This window comes from Simochromis diagramma, unplaced genomic scaffold (assembly GCF_900408965.1).
Source record: "Simochromis diagramma unplaced genomic scaffold, fSimDia1.1 OVJJ01000361.1, whole genome shotgun sequence".
NCBI lineage: Eukaryota > Metazoa > Chordata > Actinopteri > Cichliformes > Cichlidae > Simochromis > Simochromis diagramma.
In genome coordinates, this window is record NW_024386860.1 from 10,447,562 (window position 1) to 10,468,062 (window position 20,501).

At 38.2% G+C, this 20,501-nt stretch overlaps 3 protein-coding genes across 3 annotated transcripts; all 3 read right to left on the reverse strand.

Moving 5' to 3' along the window:
* Positions 1–1,785: 1,785 nt before the first annotated feature.
* On the reverse strand, positions 1,786–3,813 carry LOC120733175 (free fatty acid receptor 3-like). The gene has a single exon (XM_040031253.1). The coding sequence runs from the start codon at positions 2,810–2,812 to the stop codon at positions 1,904–1,906; it is 909 nt and encodes a 302-aa protein (XP_039887187.1). The 5' UTR covers positions 2,813–3,813; the 3' UTR covers positions 1,786–1,903.
* Positions 3,814–4,482: 669 nt separating this feature from the next.
* LOC120732677 lies at positions 4,483–11,116 on the reverse strand. The gene is made up of 5 exons (XM_040030449.1): positions 10,829–11,116; positions 5,966–6,247; positions 5,736–5,820; positions 5,555–5,611; positions 4,483–5,281 (listed from the first exon to the last, which is right to left on the reverse strand). Exons 1-5 carry the CDS (start codon positions 10,884–10,886, stop codon positions 5,023–5,025), a joined length of 741 nt encoding a protein of 246 aa, XP_039886383.1. The 5' UTR covers positions 10,887–11,116; the 3' UTR covers positions 4,483–5,022.
* Positions 11,117–11,150: 34 nt separating this feature from the next.
* Positions 11,151–13,882, reverse strand: LOC120733044 (myelin-associated glycoprotein-like). The gene is made up of 3 exons (XM_040031040.1): positions 12,988–13,882; positions 12,013–12,369; positions 11,151–11,488 (listed from the first exon to the last, which is right to left on the reverse strand). The coding sequence occupies exons 1-3, from the start codon at positions 13,028–13,030 to the stop codon at positions 11,151–11,153; spliced, it is 738 nt and encodes a 245-aa protein (XP_039886974.1). The 5' UTR covers positions 13,031–13,882.
* Between the last annotated feature and the right edge of the window lie 6,619 nt (positions 13,883–20,501).

Genomic DNA, 20,501 nt, shown 5'->3' on the forward strand with positions numbered 1-20,501 from the left:
CAGCATCTGGCCAATCCAACACCTTTCATTGTTCATACCGTTACAAAAAAATAAGATTATCGGCCCATAAAAATGAAAATGCCCGATGGCCAGTCCTATGGTTGGGCCATCAGTTTACCCTTTGCGTGCCAGCTGTGGCACATGTGCCCAGGGTTGTCTGCTTGTTCTCACTACAACTAAAATGCAACAGCAAACGTGCTCTAGTGTGAACGCTCAAAGCGGCCCGCATGCGCAAAAGAAGACTTCACACACAACGCGCTCTGTTTAGACCCAGAGCAAAGAGTATTGTTTGACTGATGGCCCTTAATATAAAGCCTTCGGACTTTACGTTTTTTCCCAATTTTTGCTTTAAGTTATTTTGTTATTTACATAATAATGTAAATAACCTAATAATGATCCTTATTGCTGTTTTAGAGAGGAGCGGTGCTTCAAAGGATAGTTGCAGATTTCTGTCAGAATCTGCAGATTATACAGTACAAAGAAAATGTTCACGTTGTCTTCCCAACAGTTTCACTGGACGGCCAGGAAGCGTTCACGATGTCTTATCGGGCGCTTCTCTGGTGCTGATAATTGGCGTCTGTCTTGTGTCAGTGACGGTGGCGGCAGGGGATTCTCTGGCTGGCTGGAGCAGCATCTAATAACCAACTCGCAAAATAAAACAAAATAAAAGCAAAACAACAAACATGAAAACACCAGACATTATGATACAGACTTATAATTTGCATCGATGTTTTTTCGAAATTCCAGAGGGAGTGTTCGCCTGGGGCGCCAAACAGGCTAGGACCACCACTGCCTCATCCTTTTCTTCTTATTTTCCATCCTTAAAAATGTTTTTTGACACCCTTCCAATGACTACATTTCTGATAAGTCTTTAGCAAACAACAGATGGATCAACAGAAGAGCCAGAAGAGCATTTACCAGGACGTTAAGTCAGTTTTTTCCTGTTTCTTAATTAAACGACTTTCAGATACTGTTTACCTGCTGTAAATAGTCTTTTTTTAGATCTTCAAAGTTATTACACAAATGCACGCACTGGAGAAACCACAAAATGAAATGAAATGGGTCGAGCACAGAAAAATGGTAGGTCCTGAGCAAAGATGGGACCATAACACTGAACATCTGGAAAGCTCTTCCTCAACATGAGAAAATCCAGCTCCAGGTAAAGAAAAAAATACAAAAATGTTAAAATTTTTATTTTATTGGTGGTAAAACTTTGGAATCTTGTAGACCACCATAACTTGTTTTGAGGCATGCTCTATCATATGGGATCCACCATAACTTCAAATTAAAGATTGCACCTGACTAAAAGGAGCTTGTCATGATATGGCTGTGTGGCACGCAGGAGATTGGACCCAAAATGCAAGACTCGCAACACACGGGAATGAACTCAAAATGCAGCTTTATTTGCTGACTCAAGGAAATGATACAAAACTAAACTAGACTGGGAAAATATAAGCTAAACTTTACAGAGATGCACACATGGGAACACACAGCATGAAGGAAGAGAGAGGACTGAGGGAGATGCTGACTTAAATACACAGAGGGATAACAAGGAAGTGACAAAACATGAGGAACACAGCTGACATGGATAACCATAACGAGACAGGGGAGGCGGGACTGAACAGAATGAACATGAAAACGTGGGACCTTCGCAATAAAACAGGAGACATGACGTGGGAGTGGAGGAGAGGCAGACGAGGGAGCGAGGGAACACGAGGGAGAGCACAGACATGACGCGCTGGGGAAACGTGGAAAACATAACAGAATAAAACACGAAGGGAAAACAGGAAAAATGGTTTCAAAAGGAAAATACAGTCCTCTCGAAAAATATTAGATCATCATCAGCAGTGAACTTAAATGTGTTAATGGTACATTTAATTTTGAAAATGTATTTTTCCTTTTCTTAGTTAGTGGTGCTGTTGTTCCTTTTCAGTCCTAAAAAAGTGAACCACTTCCTAAAAATGAATGTTTCACTTGAGAAGCGAAAGGTGGACGAGGAAAAGTAGAAGATGATGGGATCGATACAGGTGTTGAAACAGCTCAGAAGCAACATGTAGTACCTCCACTCTGGACTTAGTCCCTGGATGTAACCCACTAAATGAGATAAACTGAATGGCAGAACACAAATAAGGAACACAGCAAGAGTCCCCGAGGCCATGCCAATGGCCTTCTGTTTCTGCATCTGGGATATCCCGGATAGGCTGTACAGAACCGAGATGCAGCGCAAGGAGCAGTAAACACAAATAAGAAGAGGTATGAGGCAGAGTACAAAGAAAATCTCCAGACGTACTGGGAGGAGGATCTTCAACTGCTTCTCTGAAAACTGTTCATAACATGCATTGGAGTTATTACTGGCCAGAGATGGGTGATGCTGGATGATGAAAATGATACTGCAGTGTGCTGATGAGATGAGCCAAACAGCAACACTGATAACAATTGCATACACAGGTTTCTGCAGTAGATGATAGGTGATAGGAAATGCTACTCCTATGTAGCGGATCACACTGACTGCCATCAGCAGCAAGGAGCTGGTGTAGATTGTGGAGAAAAAGGTGAAGGAAGTGATGGAGCACATGAAGTTGGGCAGATCCCACTTCATACCAGATGCTGCCTCGTGCATCTTGAAAGGAAGGATGACCAAAAACAGCAGGTCAGAGATGGTCAAATTAAGCAGCAGGATGTCTGTTGGACGTAGCTTGGAACAGATCTTGGTACTAAACGCATAGAGAGCCAAGAGATTGCAGGGGAAGCCGATCAGGAATGAAATGATGTAAACTGAGAGAATGATCTCACTCCTCACTGTAGACACCATTATGGACCTAAATCAACATTTAGAAAAAAAAACACATATCAACTGAAATGTTTTTGGTTAGAAAGACAAATGACATTTTAAAATTACTTTCTATTTTTACACTTGGAACAACTTTGTGTGTAAGCATGTTGTTGTCCAAAAAAGAAGTAGCTTAGCTTTTTTCTTTATACCATTTCTTTATACCTGTTTCTGTCCTAAAAATCCCTCACAAAGCATCCTTGAATAAACTTACATTGTCTAGAAAGAGTGTGGTAATACCGAACAATTATTTTATACTGGATAAATTTTCCTCTGGCTTCCCAGACAAATTTTCCATTTTTGAAAATAATGACACATCACACATCACAGTCTTTTTGGCAGCTAAGATCTTCTGTTGTTTCTATTTTGTTAGAGGCACATTTCATACAACAGGGATCCAAATAACTAAATAATTTATATAGTATGGGGTTAGTGCTATGATGATTCTGGTTTTCTTTTCATAATAATGTCTGATTTGCATTTTACATTTTCCTGTTTATTTTTAATTGGTGTACTTATTTCAATTAATGAACTTATTTGTTTGTAACCAGGTTGAATTGGTCATTTATTAAAATGTGTTGAAATATTAAAAATGGTGAAATTCATCTTAAAATGTCAAGTAATAATAATGTTAACAAGACGTCCACAAATCCAAATGTGGTCGTTGTGGACTATAAATAGCCCGTACACGGCGGTCCTACCAATGTCAACACTAGACGTTAGCAAAAGATGTTGCTTGGGTTTACAAAACAACCCCATCAATTGGACTAAAACTGTACGTCTAAAAGTGACATTTTTAAAAGACATCACTCTGCACAGTGGGTTCATTCTTTTGAATAGGACAGCAAGCTGAAGATACTGGTATGTCTTCTGATTTATACCAGATGATTTTGTAACTGGATAACTATGTTTCAACAGCCTCTAATAACACTGACACAGAATGAATAGCATATTTGCTTATTACTGCAATATCATCAGCATATAATTTGTGTTCTCTGTCACAGACATTTGATTTTAAAGAAGTCAGATCAGCATGATGACGTTTGAGCAATAGATGCAGTTGTAACCTCAGTTGTAATTGTGATCCTGTTTCCGTTTTCTAAAAATATGATTAAAATAACTTTTGGATATGATTTTAATTGCTCAATTTCTTAACTGCAAGCAGGCTCTGCTATGTTTCATTTCATTAGGTAAATAAATTTACTTACGCAGCAGCAGAAGATTCCAAAATGCTGTGACTAAAACTACAACTAGTCTGACTCCGGCTGTATTTCATGAAAGACTTACAGGTTAACTCGTGGGTTCAAAGATAAGCTGATATAAAATGTGAGAAACTGGAAACACTGAGTCAAGCTCCATCAAACACACAGGGGACTACAAAAAGCTATAGCAGCCACCAGTGAGTTAATATTAACTCAAATGCAAAACTGCAATTGATGTTGGCTCTTCTTTGTCTGAAATTCTATAATCATAAACTTTTATATATTCAAATATATGTATATATATATATATATATATATATATATATATATATATATATATATATATATATATATATATATTCAGTATATTTTATATTCAAACTTAGACCTTTCATAGAAGAGGGCATTGTGTAAGAAATTGTTTTTCACAATATTTTAATTATCCTTATTTGAATATATTCCCAAATTGGCATGATTATAGATGTTTGTCAGTTTTGCAGTGGAGTAAAGAACAAGTATTCTTCTGCTTGCAATTCAGTTTTCTGTTGTTTAAATATTGATTTCCTTGTTTGTTAGCATTAAGAACACTAACACGTTAAGATTGCAACAGGAAATAAAGATAGACATTTATATGTTCAAAAATATAACTGATGCTTTGGCAAAACTATCTAGTCTAACAGTGACAAGTCTAACAGAATTGCTTAAGAGAAAACTGAGAGTACAAAAGTATGTCACTCTAATATGCATTGCAAGTAGACTATATTGCTCCAACAATCAATGGAACCTACTGTGTGAGACAGCAGCAAATTCCCTCTGGTCATTACTCCAGATAAACCCTCATGTTGCAATACAAATTTTGTGGGAAGTAAAATATATAATTTTACTACTTTTAGATGTTTGAGAAATTACAATAGTTAAAAAAAACACAATAGCATAACATAACTGTACAGTCTGATTTAAGCAATTTGATTATATGTGTCAAGATCTAAATCAACTTCCAATCTGATACATGTAGTGTGATTTCATATGCTTTACACTTGAAATGAGTATTTTCTGTGGTAAAACCTTGTCAAGTGGCTCTGTTTCATTTTTGCTTTGGAGAAGCGTTTCACTGTTTTGGTAGTGTTGAGATCTCGCCAATCTTTGCATTTCTTCCAGGAAATCATTGTCATAAACACAGGAAAGTCTTTCCATCTCCAGGTCTCTGTCAGGTCTCTGTAGGTGTATTTGTGTGTCTTCATTTTGTGAGCTAGCAAAAGTTAGAAGAAAAATATTACAAAGCCACCCAGAAACTTTAAATATTTTTGCTCATTTAGAGACATACCATGTTATATTCTGCAGCAACTGACCCCCGATCATTGTGTAAAGGTTTTTGCTGCCTTTCATATATATATTTGAGCTCTTACAGAAGAGATTACTCAGATAAATAAAACTACTTTACTTATTGCATACTAATTATCATATCTTTACAACACATCATCAAAACTGAGTTAGCTACTTCATTTGAAATGATTTTCCTCACCGCTGAAAAATGTTGTTTATCTGTTGTTGCTGGACATGACCTCCTCCAAAAAATAATCTAAAAGATGTTTGAATTTAGTAAATTTGAAATATATGTTTGTCAAGTATTTAAAAAGAAATCTGTGTTAATACTTTTACATCTTAAACACCAAACTCAATAACAAGAAACACAGTTTACTAACCTCTTTACAGGATATTTTCTGTAAATGAGAACAGCACATCCAAAGAGGAAAATCATTCCTGGAAGCATGAGCCACAGCAAAAGGGCTGAAAAACAAAGAAACATTTTTACAGACACACATTCAATTCAATTCAATACAACTTTATTGATCCTGAAGGTTGAATTGGGTAAACACCATTCATGCCTGAATACACAAACATATACACACTGTTAGTCTTAAGTGCTACTTACATGATTCTGACAAACTGACTGCAGGTATCTTTTTGGTGTCACTTCCATGTGGGTTTCTGCCTGTGCACGATACATTGGTCTGGGTTTTAACTTTAATCTTTATTTCCCCAAAGACTACATGTTTTTTATTTGTCAAAGCAGAGGCGAATGAGGACAAATGGGTGTAATTTCCATTTATAATCCAGTATATAGAAGCATTAGGGGATGCATCAACCAAACAGATACACCTCAGAAGGTCTCCTGTAAGGTGGCACGAGGTCTCAGGTAGGATTACAGGGCGATCTAAAAAGACCAAATATAAATCAGAATCAGAATCAGAATCGTGTTTATTGGCCAAGTATATGTGCAGACACATACAAGGAATTTGGTTCCGGTAGATGGTGCCTCTCAAGCACAGCAATGTAAATCACACACACACACACACACACACACACACACACACACACACACACACACACACACACACACACACACACACACACACACACACGTGTCTATATATACACATTACACATACATACACAACGCTGTGTAAACCAACTATAAATAACTAATCTAAACTTATATACATAAAATAAAGAAATGAAATGAGGTGGAATGAATACTACAGAATGTACATAAGGTGCAGTTGCAGTCTGGCAGTGGGAGCAGTGTGACAGGTCAACTGTTTAGGAGGGAGATGGCGAGGGGAAAGAAACTGTTCCTATGTCGGGTGGTCCTGGTCTGCAGGCTTCTGTACCGTCTGCCAGAGGGCAGCAGATCAAAAAGTCTGTGACCAGGGTGTGAGGGGTCTGCGATGATTTTCCCTGCCCGTTTCCTGGTTCTTGAGAGGTACAGATCCTGGATGGAGGGCAGGGGGGCGCTGATGATCCTTTCTGCTGCCCGTACAGTCCGCTGCAGTCTGCTCCTGTCCTGTTTAGTGGCTGCTCCATACCAGACTGTGATGGAGGAGCACAGGACAGACTCAATGACCGCAGTGTAGAACTGGATCAGCAGCCCCTGTGGGAGACTGTACTTCCCCAGTTGTCTCAGGAAGTACATCCTCTACTGGGTCTTTTTGAGGATGGAGTTGATGTTGGTCTCCCACTTCAGGTCCTGGGAGATGGTGGTACCCAGGAACTTGAAGGTCTTCACAGTCGACACAGGGGTGTCTGATATGGTGAGGGGGGGCAGAGTTGAGGGATGTCTCCTGAAGTCCACTGTCATCTCTACAGTTTTAAGAGTGTTCAGCTCCAGATTGTGCTGACTGCACCAGAGTACCAGCCGCTCAACTTCCTGCCGGTATGCAGACTCATCACCATCCTGAATGAGGCCAATGACAGCGGTGTCATCTGCAAACTTTAGGAGCTTAACAGCCGAGTTCTTGGAGGTGCAGTCGTTAGTGTAGAGGGAGAACAGTAGTGGTGAGAGGACACATCCTTGAGGGGCACCAATACTGAGGGACCGAGTTTCAGAGGTGATCTCCCCCAGCCTCACTTGTTGCTTTCTATCTGTCAGGAAGCTGGTGATCCACTGACAGGTAGCTGGTGACACGCTGAGCTGGGAGAGTTTGGAGGAGAGAAGTTCAGGCACAATGGTGTTAAAAGCCGAACTAAAGTCCACAAACAGGACCCTGGCATAAGTTCCCGGGCGGTCGAGGTGTTGCAGGATGTAATGCAGCCCCATGTTTACTGCATCATCCCTACCGACCTGTTTGCCCGGTAGGCAAACAGTATATTAGGTATATTAGTAGGCAAATAGTATATTTGCCGGTAGGCAAATATTACTACATCACATTTATGCAAACCTCTTAGATATGTGTGGTTTATGACTTTCAGTGAACATGAAAATTATTTATCATCTTGGCCTAAACTTACAATTTATAAGGCCCCTTTTGACAAAACTCCCTAGAATGAAGAGTGGTGGAAGTCTAAGGAAACCATGATGTCTTTCTGCTAAAAATTAGTTTCTGGCAGAAATTGAGATTATTTACATGCGTTTTAGCCACTGTAAGTTTTAAGGTTTTTGAAGCTTAAAATTATTTATGGCAAAGAGAAGACAAGTGGAATGACAAAGAGATATGATAAATATAAATATCCTACAACTGCTTAACAACAGTAAGTGAGTAAAACATAGTTTAAATTGTTCATGCTTGTCTACATGCATGCAGACGATTTCACGGGGCATACGCTAACATCTCCAACAAAGCTTTAAAATCGTATCATGCACACTCATGACCAAAAAATGCCTACAAATGGGTTTAGTCACTACAAGCTGCAGTCAGTTGCAGAACAACAACAACAACAACAAACTTTATTTATAGAGCACATTTAAAAACCAGCGGTATACCAAAGTGCTTGACATAAAAGACAGAAAAGTAACATGAGTATTATAAGGCCTCAACAAAGTATCAAATATACTCACAGGTCATTGCCACTAATACACAGTGGCATTTTATTAATACACATAAAATGCATATCAAGTAAAAACATAGTAAAAGCACAAGCCATAAAAAATACGTATAAAGAAAAATAAAGTAAGTCTAAGAATCAGGTACGAGCATTAACAAGCAGAAAAAGCGAGATTAAACAAATAGGTTTTTAACCGTGATTTAAAAGATTGGATAGAATCAGACGCCTGGATCGCAATCGGAAGGTTATTCCACAACTCTGGTGCAGCCAGGGCAAACGCCCAGTCTCCTCTAGACTTCAGCCGAGATCTAGGCTGCACCAAGAGTAACTGAGTAGATGATCTTAATGCTCTGGCAGGAACATACGATTTAAGGAGTTTGCTAAAGTAGCTCGATGCTGTGTTGTTGGTAACTTTAAACGTAAGCAGCAGTATTTTAAATTGGATGCGGTATTTAATGGGTAGCCAATGCAGGTCAGCTAGAACAGGGGTGATACAGGCAAACTTCCCAGCTCTGGTCAGAATGCGTGCCGCAGCATTTTGGACTGTCTGCAGTCTATGAAGGAGGGCAGAATGAAGACCAAAATACAGTGAATTGCAGTAATCCAGCCTAGAAGTCACAAAGGTGTGGATGAGCTTTTCCAGGTCCTTATGTGGAACATAGTGCCTAGCCTTAGAGATGAGACGCAGTTGGTAGAAACTAGATCTAACTACAGCAGACACTTGTTTATCGAATTTGAACGAGCTGTCAAGCAACACGCCCGAATTGCTAACAGTGTCAGAAAGGGAGCTGGTAAGGGAACCAAAGGCATCACAAAGTTGGCCACGAGGAACGTTGCTGCCAAATACCGCGATTTCAGTTTTCTTATCATTTAGGATAAGAGAGTTTGCTAAGAGCCAATCTTTGACCTCACGCATGCACTCTTGAAAGCAGTGCAAGGACAAAGCAAGATCATCATTTAGTTCAAAGTAGATCTGTATATCATCAGCATAGCAGTGAAAGGCGGTGCGGTATTTGTCAAAGATTGCACTTAGAGGGAGCATATACAGTGAGAAAAGAGTAGGGCCCAACACAGATCCTTGAGGCACGCCACAGCAGACAGGTGCAGCGGAGGAAGAGCAAGTGCCCAGGTTGACAGAGAAGGACCTATTGGAGAGGTATGATTTAAACCAATCAAGGGCAACATCTTTAATGCCTACAGTATGCTCAAGCCTCGCTAATAAGATGTTGTGATCTACCATATTGAAGGCCCGAGGATAAATCCAATAAAACTAGGGCTGCAGAGCGTCCAGTATTAGCAATTAGAAGAAGATCGTTGAGGACTCTAAGCAACGCTGTTTCAGTGCTATGATGTGGTTTGAAGGCAGACTGGAATTTATCATTAATGTGATTCTCATCCAGGTACGCCTGGAGTTGTAGAAGAACTAGCTTCTCGAGGATTTTGGACAGGAACGGGAGCTTAGAGATCGGCCTGTAATTCACATAATCATTATAATCAAGGTTCCTTTTTTTAAGAACAGGCTGAACTATAGCATGTTTAAAAGCTGACGGGACGCAGCCAGAGAGTAAGGAAGAATTCAATAGCGATAAAATACTGGGTCCAATTACATCGAAACAGTCCTTAACTATGCGAGATGGGAGGGTATCATGTATAGGATTAGTATTGTTCAGTTGTTCAACTAAATGCTTAAGAGTAAGGAGTGACACGGGCTCAAACTGAAAGTAGACGAACAACCAGGGCTACAAACAGGGCTAGACATTAAAGGAAGTGAAGACTTAAGAGATGAAACTTTATCTAAGAAGTGATTTAAAAATTGTTCACAAAGAGCCAGAGAGCACGCCAGCGGCATAACAGGGCAGGGATTGACCACTAAATTAAAAATTTTAAATAGCGTTCAGGGATTGTGACCATTAGCCAGGATAATTTTTGATAGGAAATTCGCTTTGGCCATTTTTGCAGCAGTTTGGAATTTCGAGCGGCTGGCACGTAGGATTTCATAAGATAACTGGAGTTTATCTTTTCTCCACCTCCTCTCATCGCGAAAGAGTTCAATTTACAGGGACTGGTGTTTTTGACTGATGCAAGGAGGTTGCTATTCTATTTTTACTCATATGACTGAGCAACTGACTTGCTCTTAAATATGAAGTAGCTTCGTCAAATTGTGTGTCCAGTGTTGGGCACTTATTTCGGTTGAGCTGATTTAACATACCCTTGTTTGTCTAAAGTTATCTCTGGATGGTGGTGTGTGAGCTGAAACTTCTTGTTGTAATTCTTCCCAGATTATTTTAATTGATTAAATAAAATATTGATATTTGGTTTCCTTGTAGCGATGCAATTCAAAATATAATATTCCTTTCCCACACCCCTGCTAAGATGACAAATATTGATATATTTTCTAGGATGAATAGCCTATTTTTATTATGTTATTGTGATTTGTTGTGTGTGTGTGTGTGTGTGTTTCTTTTTTTCTTACACTGAACATCCAGATCCACCCAGACGGACTGTTGCACTCCAAAAGCATTTTGAGCCATGCAGGACAGAGATGTATCTCGTGCAATGTTGTTGAAATGCTTTGTACTCTGAGTAGAATTTTCTATCTTGTGCTGGTCTAATTGTCTTATAAACCATAAGTATTTGTGTGGTGGGGGGTTACTATTAGCAACACACTCAATGTTGATGCTGTTACCTTCCACCACAACTTTCTTTTCCTTTTTCACTTTAACAGTGACAGGCTTATCTGTGGATATAGGAAATCATAACAACAAGACAGTTTGTTAAGATAAATAAATGTAGGTCTACGATTTACTGTATTTGGAGCACATATTGCTTTTCTTACATAAAATGTTGAGTGTCATTTCACTTCCCATGGTAAAGGTTTTAAACTTAGCTGAACAGCGAATCCTCCTGTTATGCATCAGATATGTTGCTACTCCTCGCAGTGTCTTTTGGTAGAACCACTGGCCATGCACTTCCATGTGGAAATCCACAAAAGTGTAGTTTTCCAGAAGTGTGTTTGCATTCCATTGAAGGGATGGAGGTAAGAAAGGGCAAGAGTAGATTATGCTGCAGTTGGCCTGGAAATTCTCCCCTTCCACCATTTGCTTCTGTATGTAGATTATGGGAGCTTTTCTTTCTAGAAGTTAAAAAAACAAAAAAACAAAAAACAAAACGTAATAAAGACAAAAAAATGTCTTGTATATCTTGAGATTTAGAATTTTCTAAATGACATGTACTTTATGGCAAATCGCTATTGTACACTTAAACCAAGTAGCCGTGTTATGTGCTGGGTTTCTTGGATGCTGTAACAGATTTTGAGTTTTCCAAATTCTGTCAGAACTAGTTTTTAGTTGTTTTTATTTACATTTTCACAGAATTTTTTATATATATATTTTTCAATTAAGCTCCTGCAACCATGGTCATTTTCTAAATAATACTTTTTGGCTTTTTGATTTTATGGTGATATTGCAGTGAGATGAACAGGGAGGCAGGGAGGAGAGAGTGAGAGGGGAAGAAACGCAGCAAAGGGCCTCATACCCATACCCGGGTGCTGCTCTATAACACATGTAATTGCCCAGTCACCCACTCATCCACTGAGCTAAACTGGCACGTAACCTTGGTCAGTCTGACTTAAATGGAAGTTTGCCAATATTCACTTACCAACACTGATAGTTACAGTTTGATCATGGAATGTCTGAGTTGTCTGAGAGTCTGGATTGATCCACACATAAACACGTAGGTTATGGTCAGCTGTGCTCACATTGTCAATCATCAGGGTGCAGTTTCCCTCTGCAGCTTTGCCAGATACTTTGGTGCGTCCTCTGAACTGCTGTTCCACTTTATAAGAATAATATCCATCATAAACAACAGGATACTTTAGATTATGATACTGGTACCAGATAACTCGATTGTAAGGTTCTGTCTGACATGGCACCACAACACAGGTTCCTTCATCAGCAACAACTGTTTTGGGTACTCTAACGCTGAAGCCTTTCACCTGCTGGAGAACTGAGGTACCTCAAAAGGGTGAGAGGAAGAGGAGAGCAGAAGGGAAGGTCAAAAACATCACAAAACCACAAAATGTTGTAATAATATCTTTGCTGACGAATAATAAAATAAAATAGGTGACCCACAAATAGAAACTCTGATGCACAGAGAGATGCTATTATGAAAGCTGGCTAACCACTAAGAGACATCAACCCTATAAAAATAACAAAAAACCACCAGTGACTTCTCAGAAATCAACCTAATATTGCTGTCAACTCATTAAAAATGAAATGAGTGGATGTTCTGTCTTCCTGTATTCTGCTTTCTGTCTTCAAATTCTAAGGAACATATCCTACCTTTACTGCAAAATTACTAAAGATTAATTTGATGAGGTTACACGATTATGACTTTTTCACATTATCAAAGTAGCCAAAAGTATTACTACAGGAAAATAATACAGTAATACCAATAGTATGGAAATAAGATTTTCGTAAAACCTGTGCAGCTTTTATGTTGTTTTTTTCCCATTGTTTTTCTCTCACTCATATGGTACAGTCATTCTACATTGACACTTGTTTTTACATTGCATGAACTGTTTAAAAGCATTATCAGCAACAGAACTAAAGACAGAAAAAGGGTCGTTATTACCAGTCATCAAGCTCAGCAGTCTAAGCAGATGAACAGAGGCCATGAAGACAGCAGTCACTTTACAGCATCCGATAAGTCACCTTTGGCCTTTCAACCTCTGAAACGCAGCAGCTGTAACATTGTATTTATAATACAGGTCATAATACACTGACACAAAATCAGTTACTGAGGAAGTGTATAGTACTACAGTTGATTTTTCTACACTAGAATCCTCAAGTTCTTCCAGGTTGAACAAAGCATAAAACTTAGCTTTACATTAGTAATACAGCTTTAGATCTTCAGAAAGGAAGTTCAATCTTTATATCTTATGAGAAACGTACCTGGCAAGAGAGATGCTGCTTCACTGTGTTTGTGATGTCCCAGTCTGTTTCTTTTCTCAAGTCCACCTTTTGACCACAACCTAAATTGCTCTGCCGCTCTCTGCTATTCAGCCTCAAACAGGAAACTTGCAGTGCTCATTTAAGGCAGTCAGTCTGAAAGTGAGAAACTCGAAAAGAAGGGCTCTGTTTGTTTCACCGAATTTACAGTTTGCTAAACACTTCATCACAACATAACAAAAGACAAAAAACTTGACAAAATAATATATTGAAAAAACAAAACAAGAAAATGAATCACTTGTATTTATGTTTAAGTATCATTCATTATATTTATAGCCTACAGCAAGACAAAAAATTAAATCAAGCACAACTGAGTGTGAATGGTCCTAGTATTTTTCATAATTATCATGTCTGCATATCATGATACTATAAATATATTGATATCACCTCTATAGACAGTGTGTGATTGGGTACACAATACAATAACTAATTATCAGAACAGTTAACAACACTTTTCCTGCAATTGCATGTTAATAAAACAAACAAATAAAACAGCTAAACAATGATAAGTTTGAGATGTTTGTGCAGTTATATTCTATATTTTAAATTATTTAAATTATTTTATATTTTAATCTTTTTTATTTAATTATTTTAGAAGATTTTTCCAAAAATGATTTCATCATGTTCTCCAAATTTAACACCAATCCTTTGATGAAACCTGGAAATGGTTTGAGCACAGACTATTTATAGCTGGCCACCAAAACATTTTTGCATTTTATTACTTGGAATTTGGAGCATTCAAACATAGGAAGGCATTATCACATCCCAGATGAAGCTAGACTATAACTGGGTCATGCTCTGAGCCATGTGTTTGTTGCAGGCTAACCAGACTAAAATGAATTACCACCAAATTTCAAGCATGCAAACTGCATGTCCAGATCTTCTCCCAGCTTCTCTAACAGGTCTCCTTGGACCAGTTGTAGCCACCTGGTAGTGAGCCAGTCTTTGACTATTTCAGGGAGTGTCTGAGATACTGTGCCAGAGAAGCCTGAACAAAGGGATTGTAACTGTATTGCTCAATGTCGTTGCCACAGTGTGACTACATGTCAAGGACACACCCAGAGAACAGACCAGCTATTTATTTATTTTGTAGTAAGCTCAACAATGCAAAAGGTTGCATTATGCTATGAAAAGTATTTGTCTGCTTCCTGATTTCTTTTTTCCCTCCAGATTTGTCACATTAAAATGTTTCAGATAATCAAAACATTTTAATAGATTTGGACTTTTTTTTTTTTTTTAATAAAAAGTGCCTTTTGAATTTACTTGAGTTATTTTTTCCTAATATTAAGATTAGTTTAATGTTCTGAAACTCCAAACTGTGACCAATATGCACAAAGCAAGACATCAGGAAATATGGGGTAAATATTTTTTCACGGCACTATATATCTATTTTTGCATAGCGCTTTGTTCTTTAAATTTGACTTGCGCATATTCACACCCCACTTCCTTCCTCATATTTCTAGGCTCCACTTGAGCATACAGGCCTCCCATTTCTACTGCATTGCTCACAAACTTTCTGTTAACTCCCCTCACCGTGCACTTCTCTTTCAAATAAGATCTGCCAGATGGATTCATGTCCAAAGACTTTTCACCCTTCTTTTTCTGGCTCTTTATCTTCCAATTCACATTAGAGTAAATCAGTTCGCACTCGTCCCCTTGTCTGATTTTTTGCATCCTCCTTCTGCATGGTTTGGCCCAGAGATTGGAAAGTTAGTGCTGCTTGGTCCAGCGATGTTTGCAGGTTTGCAGGTCAGTCTGTTTGACCTGCTACCCTCAGGCAGGAGGCTCCGGTCCATTCGCACCAGAACCTCTCGCCATAAGAACAGTTTCTTCTCCTCTGCTGTTGGACACATGAACAATAACCGTATGACTGTCCCCGCCACTAACACATGACCCTACGCTGTGTCACTGCATCATTCCATGTTTGGCACTGATCACCACCTGCACTCATGTATATATCTTTCTACGTAGCACTCTTAATTCTTATTCTCATGTATATATCTCATGTATATCTCATGCACATATCTTTCTACGTAGCACTTTTAATTCTTATTCCTACTTTTATTTTTTTCATGTCTATTTAAGTGCTATTTATGACACTATGTTTGCACTGAAGCACCGCAGCAATTTCCTAATGTTGTAAACCTGCTCAACATTTGGCAATAAACCCCTTTCTGATTCTGATTATGATTCAGGTTAAAGATTTTCTGCCCCTCTCAGTCCATCAGCGTTTGCATAAATGCACACCTTCTGTTGTGTTTGGTCCCTACAATTACATAGAAAATATCAGTGGTAAAGATAACACTGTTAAAAGGAACTTAAGGCACCTCATTTCCTTCTTCTGTTACAGGCTGATTCATTACATCTGCATTGTTTTCATCTGTTAAGTGACCTTTATTTTTACAGGGACTCTTCTGAACCCTAAAAAATAAAATAGTAAGTAATTATCAGCATTTAGTCAAATAGAATCAGGACAAATAGAGTTTACTGTTACAGTAAAGTGTGAAGGTTTTCTGAAAAAGTCTCATGTTGAGAACGGGTTGTGTTTACTTACCTGATAAAAAACACATGTAGTAACAGTGCAAGAGTGGATATTATTGCTGGATACAGAACTGAATTTAAAAAAAGAAAAAAGAAAAAGACCTGTATATTAATCGTGTAGTCTTTAAAAAATAAGGTTTGTTTGAACTCACAACATACATTTTATGAAACTCCTAGTGTGTCTATTATAACTGGACTGAAGTAACAGATTCCTTCTTCATATGGATTAGAGGGTATCTAAAACTTCTTGCAAAGAAATTGATTGCAAGTGAATCCCAGAGGAGCATAGATGTAATCCTAACATTATCTGTTTGTGGGCTCTGTAGAGTACACTGTATCACTGGCTAAGGTTTCAAACATCTAAACATTAACTTTAAATCTTTGATTCATAAAATGTGTTTGTTCCCCATCAGTTTTCACAGTTATCTTTAGCGCTGCATCACAAATACTTTCTTACTGCTCAGCATTACTCCAGCATGTCAGAGTGACATTGCTGTTTGTTGGTATCAGATCTGCTATGGTCTTTGGTTTCACACACACAGTTTTGAGTTTATGGACTTTAAATTCTTATATATTGTTAACATCATCTGTTTGGCTAGTAGTTACTTTATCACATCTTCATCATCATGTATTTAGTTCTCTTAGTTACAGTTTTCATTTGTATTAGAGTTTTTTATTTCGCTCAGTATTTCTCTGTGTTTTCCTTCTCTGTATTTCCTTCCTTTAGTTTTGTGTCTGATTTTCCCTTTTTGTATTTTATGGTTCCTAACCTTTTCTTAGTAATTGTGTAGTGCTCTTAAGTTTACTTGTCTCTTCTTCATTAATTGTCTTGAATCTTTGTGGGAGCCTCTTGTGACCCTCCTGTGTTTCATTAACTGATTACCCTTTGTGCATATAGTGCTTTCTCCTTTGCTGCAGTCTGGTCCTGTCTGGTCCAGATGTGCTTGTGCCAGTTTTTAAGATTACCCGTTTTTCCTCATTTGCTGGATTCTTGGCATTGTACTCTGTTTATATTGTCTTCTGCTCTGGCTAAACAAAGGTCATTTTTGTCATTGAATTAGTCTGCCGCTTTCTCTCTTCTTTTTTTTGTTGAATCGTAATATTATACAAATGTACATGCAAATTAGATGTGGATAGAGAAAATGTTAAAGAGATGTAAAATGTGATATTTACACTGAACTTCAATTTGAATGCTGCTGGAACGTCCAACTCCAATCTCATTTCCAGCTTTGCAAAACAATATCCGTCTGTCTTTGGAGACTCTAATAGATAAACTCATTCCTGTCCCAATAAAAGTCTCCTGGTTTCCATCTGCACTGTACCAGGGTCTGATTGAAACTGTGATGTTTTTAGGTGAATCTGAAAAAATGAGCATAGGAACATGCACACTGAAATGTTAGGACACTTTTATTTACAGAATAAGTGTGAATATCTGTAATACTGTAGTGCCCTGAAAGATATTTTAAAAAATAATATTAAATACTCTTGAATGCAAAACACAATATTGTACCTCTAAGTAAAAGCAGAGAGCAAACCACACCAATATAAAGGTTAAATCTTGAGCAGAAACTGAAGAGTAAAAAGTGACAAGTTGTTTTTCTTGGCTTGTATCTTTCTGAACACTTTGTTCATGTCCAATAAAATATTTTTTCTTCTGTCTTTAACTTTAAATCTTTAACTAATTTATTGATGCAAGTTCTAGAGCCATTTGATGAAAGTTAAATTTTTTTTAGTTCTTCTTACTATGTGCCTAATATTGTGCCTGTCAGAAATCCCTAATTTTAATAACCAATACTTAAATTAACTACTTGTAATATGATTATTGTCAGTCTCATTATTTAACTCCACCCCAAAGAGCAGTTACTGCTTTAGTTTCATTGCAGTAATTCATGTATTGTACATCCTTCAATCCTATTAATGGAATTCTAGTTGTGATATGTAAAGAGTAAATATGGAAAATCAATACATATATTGAACATCTATTTGTAGGTTGCTTGATCGTTCACATCCAAGTGCATTTGTAGCCTTGCAGAAAAATGTACTTTTGACTTTTGAAACAGTAACATTAAAAGAGCTTCCAGTCCCAATAAAAGTCTCCTGGTCTCCATCAGCTCTGTACCAGGTGTAGTTTTCTACTGCTGGGTTGGCATTACTGCTGCAGGTCAGAGTCGCATTGCTGTTCTCTGGTACTGGACCAGAGGGACTGATTGAAACAGTGACGTTTTTAGGTGAATCTGCAAAATGAGCCCCAAAACATGCACAATGAAATGTAAGACAGTTTTATTATTGAAAAAGCATGAATATCTGAGCTGGTATTATTTGGACATCTTACACCTGAAAATTGCTGGTATTATTATTATTATTTAGTTTACTTTGTGTAATTACTTCCTCTTGAACAAATAATATGAAATCCTACTTGGGTCTTACTAAGCTTGGGTCGAGACAAACAACAAGTTTAGTTTTGTCTTAAGTAAAAACTGAGAAGTAAAAAGCACAAGGTATTTTTCTTGGTCTCTAATATTTTGAATACAAAAACACATATTTTCCTACCATTCAATTCTATTAGTGAAATTCTAGTTGGGTACTAGTCAGGGTACATAAATAGTAATTTTGTAAAATTAATACATACACCTGATGTCTATTTGGAGGTTGATGGATGCTTTAAATCCAACTGTGTTTGTACCCTCTGTACCAGAGGTATATGATAATTTGCTAAATGTAATATTCTGTAAATCACACATCACAGCTCCTTTTGCACGTTAACTGAACTATTAATAGATCATCATATTACAGACCACAACGCCAAATGTCAAAAGTAAAACTTTTTCTGCAATTCTTTCTTGTTCAAGTGTTAGAGTGAATTTGAAGCTTCCACAAGCTCATGTGTTAAATTAGAAACTTATTATTATTTATGGGACAAATAAACAATATTTTTCTTTAAATAACCTTTAAATTCATTCTAGGCTGATGTATTGAGTAGGTTGTTGTCAATAGGGCTTGTTTAGCAAACAGTTTTGAAAAAAGACAATAAAAAGTAGAGGCTGAGTAGAGGCTGTATGCTCAGTACAATATTATCGGGATTTTTACCATTTTGCAATATGCTGACTACTGCAATAACATTGTTACGGTTTGGAGGAGGACTCAAGCGCAGGACTCCGGGCTCAGATGCACAGAAGAAAGATTTATTTACAATTCACCAGGTGTATATACAAGAAGCGGGGCAGGGGAGTGCTATGTACAGCTGCGTGAGGGAGAAGGGGCTCCAGGGAAGTCCAGGGGAAAAGCACGCATTCTTCAAATCATCCACACACACGATCACAGGTTCTCACTCCAACACTTGCCACTCGGGAATCACACGGGGGGGAAATCCAGGGACCTCTGTGGACAGGGAGACGGGATTAAATACAACGCACAAAGGAAACACACTTAACTTGACTTGCTGTAGCTTGGCTTCACTAATGCGTGGTAGACAACGATCCAGCAACGAACAGCAGTCACCTCCTGGCTTAGATGCTGATCATCTTAATGAGACCCAGGTGTCTCATCTCCCGAGGGCCTGGGCCGAGGGCGTGAACCCACAGTGAGTTCCGCCCCGGCAAGAGAGAAGAGGAGAGAGAGAGGAAGAGAGAGAGAAACAGGTGACAAACATATTTGTATATCTGTGACTTATTTTTCATATACATTTATCACCTTTTAAATTTTCCTCATAGTTAAACCTTGTCACTATCTATTCTATCCAATAAGATAGCTTTTTCACCATATTTTTTTTAATGCAAAATGAGATTGCCAAGCATACCAATGCTGTCACTAACACCTGGAGTCAGTTTGCTATCAGTCTCTGTGTTATGGTCCCCGTGTCTACCCAGCCGGCCCCGCAAGGCTGCATGTGTTTTGTATTCTCTGTCTCTCTCTGTTTCTATCTTCTTCACCGCTCTGCCTGGGCGGAGCTCACTGTGGGCTCCCCCCCTTGGCCCAAATGGGCAATTACATGCAATCTAAAGCAATCATCTTCTGATGATACAACAGTTAACAGTAATAAGTCACTGAAATCACACATGTTACTGTCTAGACTGAAATTCCCATTTAACAGATATTCATGTTTAACTATTACATTTGTGTTCAGCCACCTTCTATAGGAATATAACCAGACCACAACCAGCAGGCAGCCAGTTGAGTAAAGTCTCAAAGACTCATTGAGACTGATGGCTACATGCTGTCAATCTATCGTATCGTGCACACTCATGACCACAAAATGCCTACAAATGGGTTTAGTCACCACAAGTTGCAGTGAGTTGCTGAAAAAGGTCAATTTACCAGACAGGGACTGGTGTTTTTGACGAATGCAAGGAGGTTGCTATTTTACTTTTACTCATATGACTGAGCAACTGACTTGCTCTTAAATATGAAGTATCTTCGTCAAATTATGTGTGTCCAGTGTTGGGCACTTATTTCGGTTGAGCTGATTTAACATACCCTCGCTTGTCTAAAGTTATTTCTGGATGGTGGTGTGTGAGCTGAAACTTCTTGTTCTAATTCTTCCCAGATTATTTTAATTGATTAAATAAAAATATTGATATTTGGTGTCCTTGTATTGAT